This window comes from Pagrus pagrus (assembly GCF_965226575.1).
Source record: "Pagrus pagrus genome assembly, chromosome: 5".
Taxonomy (NCBI): Eukaryota; Metazoa; Chordata; class Actinopteri; order Spariformes; family Sparidae; genus Pagrus; species Pagrus pagrus.
This window is the reverse complement of record NC_140189.1, coordinates 32,604,563-32,617,700: the sequence shown is the minus strand read 5'-3', so window position 1 is coordinate 32,617,700 and position 13,138 is coordinate 32,604,563. Positions and strand designations below refer to the sequence as shown.

The 13,138-nt window shown below is 41.1% G+C and overlaps 2 protein-coding genes across 6 annotated transcripts in view; one reads left to right on the top strand and one right to left on the bottom strand.

The window, feature by feature from the left end:
• Window positions 1-12,429, top strand: part of LOC311257699 (C-terminal-binding protein 1) — a 34,643-nt gene extending 22,214 nt beyond the window's left edge. For 4 of the 5 annotated variants that reach the window (XM_084353520.1, XM_084353519.1, XM_084353517.1 and 1 more), the window contains 10 exons: window positions 89-243; window positions 2,283-2,427; window positions 3,584-3,687; window positions 4,088-4,190; window positions 5,495-5,619; window positions 6,565-6,654; window positions 6,991-7,121; window positions 7,552-7,679; window positions 8,191-8,305; window positions 9,579-12,429. In XM_084353520.1, coding sequence (XP_084209646.1) covers window positions 106-243; window positions 2,283-2,427; window positions 3,584-3,687; window positions 4,088-4,190; window positions 5,495-5,619; window positions 6,565-6,654; window positions 6,991-7,121; window positions 7,552-7,679; window positions 8,191-8,305; window positions 9,579-9,774 — 1,275 coding nt within the window. In that variant the 5' untranslated portion in view covers window positions 89-105 and the 3' untranslated portion in view covers window positions 9,775-12,429. Of the gene's footprint in view, window positions 1-88; window positions 244-2,282; window positions 2,428-3,583; window positions 3,688-4,087; window positions 4,191-5,494; window positions 5,620-6,564; window positions 6,655-6,990; window positions 7,122-7,551; window positions 7,680-8,190; window positions 8,342-9,578 lie in introns of all 5 variants that reach the window. The other variant, XM_084353521.1, reaches the window with a different exon arrangement.
• maea (macrophage erythroblast attacher, E3 ubiquitin ligase) overlaps window positions 1-13,138 on the bottom strand; it is an 84,470-nt gene that overhangs the window by 36,065 nt on the left and 35,267 nt on the right. The window lies entirely within an intron of this gene.

Genomic DNA, 13,138 nt, shown 5'->3' with positions numbered 1-13,138 from the left:
ACAGCGCCTCTGACGATGAAAACTTTCCGTCTGTGTTTTGCTCTGCACATCTGACCACTTTTCTTTTTCGTCTTTTGTTTGCTTGTAGGCATCAGGCCACCCATTATGAACGGGCCCATGCATCCGCGCCCCCTGGTGGCGCTGCTGGACGGGCGCGACTGCACTGTGGAGATGCCCATACTGAAAGACGTAGCGACTGTGGCCTTCTGTGATGCTCAGTCCACACAGGAGATCCATGAGAAGGTAAATAAACTCTTGAAGAAGTACTTCACTGATGGAAACATTGTCTTTTATCTTATCAGCTGAGGGTCTGTGGTCAAATTTGTTTCAATTAATGGGGAAAAACTTTGAGAACTACTGATATAAACTAAGGTAAGAAACACGGCAAGCAGTTCAATAAAGCTTTTACGTTTTCTGTAATATATAGACAATAATGTAGATGATAGTATCGTCTGTATTAAACACCTGGTGCAACAAAACATCCTCAGGAAGCGACTATGTTTTTCATTTTGGAGAGACAGCAACAGCAGTTTGCATGAAATAAACAAAAAGTAGAAGTGGCACCACGTCCAGAAACTCAAACTTCAAAATCGAAGGCTGACACAAAAAAATAATATATTTCAAACGTGTAGTTTTCTATCAGAAATGCATCAAATAGATTTCAATATATCAGTTGAAAAATGAATCATAGTTTGCCTTCATTTACACTTTAGTGCACATATTTAGATTTCTTTTTTAGGAGGGGGCTTCAAAGAGAGATGGATCCAAACTGAATATGAGACTTAAGGCTTCAAAACAAATCTTTGATGCCACAGATGTTAAGTTCATGTTTTTATTAAGTATATTTAACCGTCTTTGATCTGGAAAAATTACCATTAGTGCTGCGTTCACATCACCGTTCAGACCATCATCAACAGTCTCAAACATAGAAATTTCAATCTGCAACAACAATCCAAATGCAAAACACAATAAAAGTAGCTAATTAAGCGTATTTGAAAGATGTGAACACAAGGACAGCAGTGGGGGTAACCACCCCGCAATAATGCATGAACACAACTACTGATGTTGCCTGAATGCAGAATTAGAAACTAAGATAAATTGTAGAAGAAGAATCTTAAATTGCCAAATGAAAGCAGCACTGGCTGCGCATTGATGATGTGCAAAACATGAGACAAAAAATCTAAATAAAGAAGAAGAGGAAGAAGTAAAAGAAAAAAAAGGGAAAAGACAGAATAGACAATTAAAAAATAAGTACAGAGAGCAAACTTAAGATGTGGGTCAGGCTCAGATCTTGCCACAGCCACTGTGGATTGTAAATGGGTTTGTGTGTCTGGCAGGGTTAGGTCTCGTTCTGGGTGTCTGCCAGGCGCACTCGCTCTGAGAGCACGCTCAGTAGGCCACAGCGTGGGAGAAACAGATGGCTTTCCCTCGCTCACTATCTATCTCTTGCTGTCTCTCTCTCTCTCTCTGGCTCTCCAGTAAGCAGCCACCTCATTGTCTAATTAAAAGGGCTTCTTTATTGTAATTGAACCGCATGTCATTTTCATCCTCTGTCACACACATGAAGCGGAGGGCTGGCAACGGCAGAAAAAGATTTTAAGATTAACTGAGAGCCAATTAAAAGGTGACTGGACTGGTTTTCACACACAGCCATACTGTGTATTTATGAATGTCAAGTTATCCGCCTTTGAGTCATAATATTTCATTTTCCAATTAAGACAATAAGACGTAATCCTGATTAGAAGCCAGCAAGAATCCCATAAGATTCCAGCTGATATCAGGCAGTTGTGTTAAATGTGAACACCTTATCTTGATCCCTGTGGTTATAAAAACTTGGTTTCCATGGTAATATTCAGGAAAAGCAGTCATTCCATGCAGGCAGGGATATTAAAAGAACAGGATATGAGAACGATATAAACAGCATATCCTGAACAATGAAACGAGATACTGAGTTTGTGGAAACACTGTGACTGTGAAGTCTCTCAAGTATATTTCTGAGAAGCCGCGCTCGACTGCTTGTGCTCACATCTTCACAAACACACGCTAATGTGTGACCTTTATACTTGCCTATATCTGCTATACAGTATGTGTTCAAAACACTATAAATACTGCTCTGCAAACAGACACACTTTCATGTGCAGTTGTCAGTTTTATTGCTGGCCGTGTCAGCACAGAGGTTAACTCAGGCTGTACAGGCTGTGATGCTTCAGATATACTCACGCACACATTGATACCCGTCTATGACTTAAATAGCTGAAACTTAAAACTGTTGGTGTGTTCAGGTGCTGAATGAAGCTGTAGGAGCTCTGATGTACCACACCATCACTCTGATGAGAGAAGACCTGGAAAAGTTTAAAGCTCTGCGCATCATCGTCCGCATCGGCAGCGGCTATGACAACATTGACATCAAATCTGCAGGGGAACTGGGTGAGAACACACACACACACACACACACACACACACACACACACACAGGAAGTGCGAGTCAGTTCAACTCTTGAACTCCAGAGCTACTGTGACAGCTTTTAACAGGAGGCATTTTGACGTTTCAAACACATGAAGCTAACATTAATAACTAACTGCGGTCGGTCTTTTTATTTGTGCCAGAGCCAAAGGTAGCATTCCTGCTGGGTGAGCTCGCTGACACACCTAGATAGAGTTACAAGCAGAAATGTCAGCTAGCCACAAGAAATGGGTTTGGTGTCTGCTGTTCTTATTCATTAAGTAACAGCAGTGGTGGAAGAAGTACTGAAATATTTTACTTAAAGCTGCTACAAGGAACTGTGACTTTGTTGTTAGTTTGGCGCCCCCTGTGGAAGAAAGCGGTACTCGCACCACCTCCTCTTGATCTGACCAGCATTTTCAATAATATTTTTTATTTTTCAAACACAGCTGTTTGCAGGATGCATATAGAGGAGGTCATATATCTATTTGTGGCTATGTAGGATTAATAACAATAATATAGTGCTGTTCTTACAGGCCTAGCCTACATGTAGCCGAAAGCTAACAGATTTGGTTACTCTGTAACTTTTTTTGTTGAGAGCGCTAAAGTTATCAACACTTTTTTGTAATGTCCTGGACAGGCATTAAGAATAACTACACAGAAACATCCAGTCTTCTTGCTGCTGGTTTAGTTTGCTTATGTAGATCACAGAGAGGCGTCATTTTTAAACTCATCCAGTTAAAATCTCTTTTAAGTAATTTTAAGTAAAAGTTGAAATACCAACGTTTCATTCCATCTCTGCTGTATAACAACAGTAATCTCCCAAAAACTTTTTTCTCTGCTGCCAGTAGGTATTGCCATGTTTGCAACATGTCAGTAATATTTGTATTAGAAAATGAAGTAAAGCTTTTTATTAAAATTTGCGTCTGCAACAGCCCGAGCTTCTCTAACATCACTATCTTCTCTCCCCGAGGGGCTCTGCCATTTTACACTTGCCAGTCGTGTTTGTAGAGAAAATCGCTGACACCACACCTCCAGTCTGCACTTCTCCACCAAAATAGCATTCACCAAACTTCATCTCCCTCCTCAAATGGCCCAAAAAAGCTATTACTAATCCTTATCTGCTCTGTGGTCCAACAGGCATAGCTGTATGTAATATGCCAGCAGCCTCAGTGGAGGAGACGGCGGACTCGACGCTCTGTCACATCCTCACCCTGTACCGACGCACCACCTGGCTGCACCAGGTTTGTACCCTTGTGTGAGAAATACATTGGATTTAAATGAACTCATTGTAAGAGTGTTGGTGAGGGGTGTCCATACAGTTATCTCAATTTTTAGTTTTTACGAATACTCATAATCGTCTGCCGGCAAATCAGCAAAATTGAAACATTTCATTTTCTTCAGAATGTGGCTGTTTTTAAAGAGACGTTGATGTGAGATGTAGAAGGTACAGTAAAATGATTTGTTCCTCAAATCAGTAACAAGCACTATTTAGACGTGTCATGATCACAATATCTAGAAGGACTTAGACTGTGGTCATTAGGTGCAGACATTTAGAAATATAGCTGCTTTTGTGTTAAACTGTAGTGTTTATGCTGTCTGCGTGATACCTGCATGTAAAAAGTTAACTGGTATTCACACCAGGCTCTCCGGGAGGGCACACGGGTTCAGAGCGTGGAGCAGATTCGAGAGGTGGCGTCAGGAGCTGCGAGGATCAGAGGAGAGACACTGGGACTTATAGGACTGGGTGAGTACCATCACATACTGGATCACTCACTACCTCTGCAGCAGGACCTACTTAGCATACAGTTGTACAGAGAAGACAAAGACTCTCCTGCCGTGCTCGAGGCTCTGTGAGGTTCAGCAGTGCTCTGAGCTAAATGGTAACAATAGCCCTGTTCCCACCACAGGAACTTTCCCCAGGGACTAGGAACCTTTGGAGGAGCTCAGTGAGTTTCCACCGCAGGAAAAATGGTCTAAATTAAGTTTTGAAGACATTATTTTACTTTTTAAAAGTACAGGAACTTTGGGGGGCTTGCAGTACTGAACATTTCTGATTAGTCACAGGATTTTATTTCAGCCGCCATATTTAAAAATCTGCAGCCGCCAACAAGTTTGTTTTTGTTCACTGTGCTTACATCAGCATGGAGTTACAGGAGAAAGCATACGACAGATGGTCCGATGGCTATTGTTATAAAGTCAATCGTAAATATAATATGAAAAGCGGCCGTTACTTTTTCAAACATCAGCCGGTGTTTCAGCCAAAGAGGCACACTAACTCAGATTCAGACATCGTCATATCCCTAGTGGCACTGCATGAAAAGTCAGGTGATCACCAAAGTTGTTAAACTGTTCCTGATTTCATGGTTGAGACTTTTCACAAAAAAAACAAAAATTTCAATCAGCTGGTGGCGCTAAATTTAAAGTAAGGGGATCAGCCGTGTCATTAGGATTCATCTTCTGGGGATCATGAATGTCTGTAACCAATTTCATGGCCATCTGTTCAATAGTTGTTCAGATATTTCAGTCTGGATTAAAGTGATGCCTGACTGACTGACAGACCAACATTAGCACGATGCTGCTAACGTGGCTAAAAAGCCTTTTGATCTTGTTCACTTTGTCTGATCAAGGTGTTCTGTTGATTCAGGTTGTTGCTGAGGAATAGAGCCGAAGTTTTTAATCAAAGGATTTTTCTTTCCATTTTCCTTCTGGGAAGTTTTGTCCTTAGCTCAGCTAAATTGGCTTCCTGCGGAGTTACTGCCAATAAAATATAAGCGGATTAACCCAAAGCAGAATGCAAATCTCTTCCGTGTAGTCTGGAAGCTTTTTCAGTAATAATGAGCAGATGTGTGTAACCAGAGAATTATGTAATGTGAACAAGGCAGAAGTTAAAAAAAAAAGGGGGAAATATTAGACGCACAAAAAAGGTAATGTTGTGTTTTTATGTTCCATTTCATTGTGTGTTCATGTGTATGCAATGTGTCTGAATGCTGCTGTGTGTGTGTTAATGTGTGTGCGCCTCCATGCCTGTGTGTATTCATGTGTTTCTAGGTCGAGTGGGCCAAGCTGTCGCCCTGCGAGCCAAGGCCTTTGGCTTCAATGTGATCTTCTATGACCCTTATTTGGCTGACGGTGTAGAGAGATCCCTGGGACTACAAAGGGTCACCACACTACAGGTAGCACACACACACACACACACACACACACACACACACTGGGCTATGAGTGGGCCCATTTTGTGTCAGAGAAATCAGAAGCCTTCCCACAGTTTCCAGCACTTGTGTGTTACATTCGAGGATTATACAAAATGTTATTTTTAAGCTCAAAAACAGCCTTTACAGAGTCGTAGAGTAATCATTCTTAACAGACACCAACTGGGATATTTTGCCGGAGCTGTGAACAAGTGAAAGATTATAAAGTTACACTGTATAAAGGCAACATCCAACATGGTGATATTGAGGACGTTGCTGCACCTATTAATTACTCCAGATTGGAAACAGTGGGGGTCAGAAGTCCCCGTCCTGTTTGTTGCTCCTGACACTCACTGTTTTTTCAGGGGGATGCCGACAGTTTTCATTAGGTTGCTCTGCACGTAGCGACAGTATCAGCAGAGTGTGTCGACCATGACAGCGACAGATATGACTGCCACCGAAGTAGCATCTCCACCAGACTCCCATCAGGATTTTAGTGAAGCGCTAGCATGAAATTTAAACCGATTCAGACTTAATCTTCTTTTTACAGTGAAAAAAAATCCATTGTCTCCGTTTGTCTGCTAACAAAACACAGCTTTTCTCCACCATCCACTATGACGAATGTGTATTTACTGTTGTGCTGCGGTGCTTTCTGTATGTGGAGCAGGAGTGACGCCCTCTTGTGCTCATTAAGAGTAACTGTGAAGTCAGTTATAAAAAACAAGAACATACTTAAACACCTGTTATATAGAAGTACTGTGTGTTCATGCCAGGGAATGACTCACAAAAATACAAAACAGATTTATTTATGCGATTTGAAAGATGATTTGGTTGAAAATTAAATTAAAATTAAATAAAAAATGAGATTATCTGAAAACAGAACTGGTCTTTTATCTTTGACGCCTTTGTTTTTTCTGTGTTTCTGTCCAGGACCTGCTCTTCCACTCCGACTGTGTATCTCTGCACTGCAGCCTCAACGAACACAACCACCACCTGATCAACGACTTCACCATCAAACAGGTAGACGGACACACATGCAGCATACGTACATTCACTCTTGTATGATTTATTTATCCCTACATCAACTCCTACATCCCATGACCATGAATACCAAATGAAGCAGATACCCGGGGAAGCAGACTACCTACATAAAGATGGATGAGGGTCTCGACTGCGTGCGCTGCATATAACGACTGATACGCACACTCCCTCAGCATATAGCCAGTTTTACTCCCAAGACATGTGCTGCACTCTTTTTCATATTTCCGACCTTGCAGGAGGAAGGGAAATGAAAGGAAGGTTTCTCTACGTGGATGAATATCACATATTTATTATTATATATTGTGTGTGTTTAAGATGCGCCAAGGTGCGTTCCTGGTGAACACAGCCAGGGGGGGTCTGGTGGATGAGAAGGCCCTGGCTCAGGCCCTGAAGGAGGGGAGGATACGTGGAGCTGCACTGGATGTTCATGAGACAGAACCGTTTAGGTAACACACACTCATTTCTTCCAGCACATATCTATATATACATGTATCAGTAATATAAGGTTGTACTTTTGCAGCTAAAGAAAATGTCAGTAAGAGAAAACTAAATAGTTATAAATAGTAGTTATACTTCATTTTGTTTTGCTGTCCTGCCTACGAGGACATCAGGGATGAACTTTTTTCTGAAATGTCCTCAATTCATGCTGATTTCCTTTGGCTTGATGATTATCTGGATTCATGAAAATCTGGCTTTTTTGTAGCAGCCTGACAGAAAATTAAATTACAAAAAAATTGACAGTGAAAAATTGTAAGAAACACATTTTTTTATTTTGTTAATTGTGATATTGAAAAGATAATCTAGAAAAAAGCTGACAATAAATAAAATTGTAAACTGTCATTGTAACTGATTGTACGCTGCGTGTACGTGTGTCAGTTTCAGTCAGGGCCCGCTGAAGGACGCTCCCAACCTGATCTGCACCCCACATGCTGCCTGGTACAGCGAACAGGCATCGCTGGAGATGAGAGAGGAGGCAGCCAGAGAGATTCGAAGGGCTATCACAGGTAGTGTACACACACACACACACACACACACACACACACACACACACACACACACACGGTCATCGAGACACACGTGTTGATGGGAAACATGACCCCTGTAGAAAAATGTGAACACTAGTCTAAAAAGAGATATTTTTAGGTTGTCTGCTGCAGTCAAGCATGAAATGATTCAAAGACCCTGTTTCTTTCTTTCTTTCTTTCTTTCTCTGTAACACCTCCTTTCATCTATCTTTTCCTTATTTCCATTTCCCTCTCCTGTCCTGTGGCTTCCCCAGCGGCTCCATCTTTTTACCCTTGTCATGTAATCTTGTCTTACTTTTGTGTCTCAGTGGAAAATGGGATTATAAGGTGAAAAGGAAAAAAAATGACACCTGCTCTGAAATGCAGGGCAGTAACACTAACAAGATCCCCAGTGTGAAATGTAGCACACCCGACTATTCATCTGATTCCTTTTTATATATATATATTAGCATCATATCTTCACATCTCTCTCGCTCTCTGTCTTTTGCAGGTCGTATCCCGGACAGTCTAAAGAACTGTGTGAATAAGGAGTTCCTCACCCAGAACAACCACTGGGCAGGAGTTGACCCGGCGACCGTCCACCCCGAGCTCAACGGGGCTTATAGGTAATAACTGACATCAGGATAAAGAAACCTATAGTGGTCAGTACAGTTTGATTTTCTCCCCAAACCCTGATAAAGTGATTGATTGATACAATTTTTGACAAATGTCTTGAAAATATAGAATGTGTACAGCCACTGTGAGAAGGTACTCACGGGCTGAGATATACCCGGCAAGCATCCACGATACCCCCCCGCTGTAGTCCTGCACTCTGTCGGCCGGATCACGGTCCGCCCGTCAAGTGCAACAGCTTGATCCGGGATGTTGTGGTTCAGCTGGTCAGGTTGGATGGTTGAAAGATGCCGTGGGCGGTGATCATCTCAAAGTCCGCTGCTCTTAATCCAAAACCTGCACTTTCTTTCTCCAATGTAGTTATGTCATAGGTAGTACTTGTTCCAGCAATTAAAGCCGACAAAAAACTATATATAAAACTACAGTATATCGAAATATGAAGGAGCGACCGACCGCTTCCTCTGCATGCACCACTGTTGCCATTCAGCATTGGCTTAAGTCATTACTGAGGCATGTTTGTTGTAGGACTTTGTACTGAAGCCACTTTGTTCTGTGGAAACATCCAGAGTCCATCTTGTCCTTCTTGATTTGCTTTTTTCCAATATTTTATACAATAGTGAATGTAAAATCTGTTGGTTATGGAACAGTTGTTGGACAATATAAGCAATCTGGAAACATCACCTGTGACTTAATAGTCCAATTCATTAATTGCTTGATTGAGATAAATAACCTGAAGTTAAATCATAATGATAAGAATCATTGTTGTCCTAAAGTTCAGTATTTTGTTGACGCTCTGGACAAAACAGACTTCTGTTTCCACCAGTATCACACAAAATACTACAGGCCACTATACAAAATATAATGAAAAAGCACTAAAGGAAAACAGTTGTGTAATGTCTTCTGTGGACTTTGACATATGAGTACATACATTTAACGCACATGTGTAGGACGACGAAGCTTCAGAGGAAACAAAAGCTTTTTTTCTCTGTTGCTTTGATAATTTCTTTAAAATAATCAAGTGCCCAAACTTTATGGAGGTACAATACTCTGTGGTTAAGTGTGCTGCAGTGCTACGTCACCAAGCTATTCTGTTAATGTAGCTTTTAGTTATAAATGTTCATGTTCAGTCGGCTTGTCTAATCTTAACGCAGGTCTTCTGAAATGTGTTTGGCTCTTTGATCAAAACGAGGTCACAGAATAGTAATTGTAGTTGAGCTTTGTTGACTCAGTCCTGCATCTCCCTCTGTCGCCCTCTCTTCTCTCCAGGTATCCTCCCGGAGTGGTGAGCCTGCCAGCTGGTGGCCTCCCGCCACCTGTTGAAGGCATTGTGCCCAGCGCCGTGCCCATCACACACACCCTCCCGCCCCCTGTCGCACACCCTCCTCATGCCCCGTCCCCCGGACAAAACACAGTCAAGCCACCAGAGGGCGACAGAGAGCAGCATCTGAACGACCAACTGTAGCCACATTCACATATACATAAACACACACACACACGCTCGCCTGCGTTGTCTGGACGGCAACCGGGTGTCAAAGCGATGAGTTCCCTAGTGACATGTTGTTATCAGACAGGTTCAGAGTGTCAGATTGACAGTTTGAGGTCCCAATAACAGTCGATTCACAGCTCTCTGGCAGTTGGTTCCCAGCAGCCAGCTCACACTCCAAAGAAGAAGAAGATGATGATAAAGAGGACAACAAGGAGGAGTGGATGGCTGTCAGGTGCAAGACAGTTGTCCCCTCTGAAAGACTGTAAAGATCTACTTGTTTATCATCAGATAATAACTACAGTATAGTCAACTTTTTCTCTGCCAGAAATAAAAAATTAACAATAACTACCTGTTAATTTGGGAAGAAAAAATGCTGAATGAATTTCTGCTGTCTTAGACTCTAGTGTGTCCAAAGTTAGAGGGGCCTGTTTCATGTCTTTCTCTCTTTTTCTGTGTCCTTTCCTTAGTTCGATGTACAAGAAAAAGTAGTAGGTTATGAAATGAATGTAACCTGTCTGTGTACAGTTTTTAGACTTACGGCAAGAAGATACTGATATTTGTATTCCAGTCTTAAGAAAAACAAGGGTCGTGATCTCTCTATGTAGCCGAACTGGTTTGAGAATACAATATCTGTTTTGTTTTGTTTTTTTAATGTGTCCCCGAATTAACAAGCCCCACCCCCCAAAAAAAGAGGCAGCTTTTTGCACACCATCTCAGGAAATCAAGTTTCCGCAGTTGGTATATTATTTTTTAAACTTTTGGTTTTAAAAATTCCTTTTGATGCCACTTAGTGCTTTTGTTTTTCTACCTGCTTGCCTTTTTGTGTCCCGCCACATTAGAAAACGAACTTTAACGAGAGCTAAAGTTGATCTAATGTTTGCTTTTGTTTGTTATGTTTAAGGGGCATGTGTTTTTGCTCTTGGGACTTGTGTAAATGTTTGACCCAAATCGAGGGGGTTGTGGGAGGAAAGGCCGTAGGGAGGTGGCGTAATGGTATGCTCCGCTGGGACTACTTCCTTCCCAGCGGCAATTTAAAAGTACAAAACAGTTGTTGAGTTAATTAGTTTGAAGGAGGAGGCAATGCACTGAGAGTTTGTAGCAACTTAGAGATTGAGAAACAGTCTCATAAAAGGTTAAAATCTTTGTAGTCTTCATGTCTAACGATCCATTCACTGTCCAGGTCATGGAGCATGAACAGTTCACCACACCAAGGTTTACAAATGATGCACAACATTGGTGAATCAGTGTGTTGCTTCATGCTGCTGTGGATCTTTCAAATCAGCCAAAAGACTTGTGAAAAAACCACATCAACAAACTTTATGAGTCAGTTATTTAACTGCCCTGCTTTCTGCAAAGACTCACTCGTAAAGATGTGACATCCAGTCGGTTTCTTGAAGTTAAGTCAAACAATTTTTAATTTTGATCTGCTCTCAAATTTACCTTTTAAGACTTTAGACTTAAATTATCAGTTTCTTTCTAAAAACAAACTGTGGGTTTACAGCGTGAGAGACATGAGAGACAACATATATGCACAATAAAGTAAAGATGTTTCATGGTAGCATGTCAGAACCGTACCGATTTCTCCAGTCTAGCATCCCTTTAACATTTCACCATCGGTCCTTCCTGAGTATACCATTGAGCCACCCTCTGTGGCCTCTGTGTCTATGTGTACATATGGTGTTCTGCCTGCCTGTGTCAATGTGAGTTGGTTGTATCTGTGTCTAAAAAAGCAGCACTGGGAGGAGGGGTGGCGGCTAGCACTCTCCACAAGGCATCATCGCAAAGACTGCCATCTGAATACACAACGAAACAATATGTGAAAAAACTACAAATGCTGAACAACAGACATCAAATCTAAGCTAGCAAACTGAGCCAGGACTCATGCTTTTACTGGTAACATTCTCACAGTGTAAACAACATGCTGATGTTTTGTTATATCAGCAGTCAAGTGTCTGAGACTTTCTATCCGGGGTATTTATTGCTAATTCCACTTCATGTGTTGTTGATGTTAAGGTCGGTGCTTTTCGGATCCCCTTCTACCAGCAGCTGAGTAGTAAAACAGTTCACTGTTGCCTACCTGGTCTTCTTCATGGTGAGGTAGTAAGAGTAGCAATCAGGGATGGATATTTCACTAGCCACTGGTGAATATTTTACAGCTGAGACCTCACTGGCCGGTATCTCAAGGGGTTGTCTGAAGTGACATTTAAATATCATCTTCAGACTAAAGTCCCCCAAATCCTGAAAGCAATGCTGGTATATTTTGAACCTTCCTCACCAGATGCCTGTCGTTATGTGGAGGAGACACTCTTTGCTAATACTCCCTAATTTAAACTGCAAGCATTCCTCTCTCAAACCGATGGGTGCCATGAATAAAAACAACAGACGAGCTTTTAAAATGTCGAGGTGCTCCTTGAAATTCCATCCCTGGTAGTAACACACAGTCCACTGTTGCCTACCTTGGTCTCCTTTATGGTAAAGTAGTAGGCGTAGCAATATACAGTATACATATTCTATATTCTACAGTAAATATCATTATTTTTGGTCAAAACTGACAACCTGACAAAGATATGTTTGTGACTGTATGCATTTGTATGAATTATTTTAAAAGGAAATAAACTGTGGAAAGGTGAAGTTTGTGTCTCTGACATACATTTGTTTTTTATACGCTGTGTGTTAATCTTCACAGTACTCTGATCTGTTACTGTTACGTTGGTATAGTTAATATCAGGGATTAGGGACTGGCAATTTAACATATAGAAACGTGAAGACAAAGCTACAGTTTCTCCAAATATTCAATACTTAACACATGGCTGTCGGGTTATTTTTGGAGCTCACTCACCGCTGATCACAATTTGTTTTGTTCAGCTGATTCTCGAGTCAAAATTGACGAGGTCATCATAAAATGAATCAGCAACTATTTAGATAATTAATTTATCATTCAAGTAATTCTTTTAAAGCTAAAATCGGTGTTTCTACCATCTGATGTATTTTTTATTTGGTCTTTATTCAGAAAATTTTAATCTTTTGGCTTTAGACTGTTGGTTCGACAAAACAAGACATGAAGACGACAGCTTTCACTCTTTTCTGATGTTTCATAGACCATAAAAACAAAAAAATTACAGACTGTTCAAAAATAGAAAAACTAGTATAATTAGTGCAGAAAAAGAAGACAACAATGGTGTCTTGTAACTTCTAAATTGCTCAGTGTGACTGGTTTAGAAGACTTAAAATCCCCTGACATATTAATTAAAAAAAACAAGCTCCTCTTTTCAGTAAGAGCAGCACATTGGTGGTGTTTTCATGCACAGTTTGGACTTTGAGCCATCAACTCTGAATATAA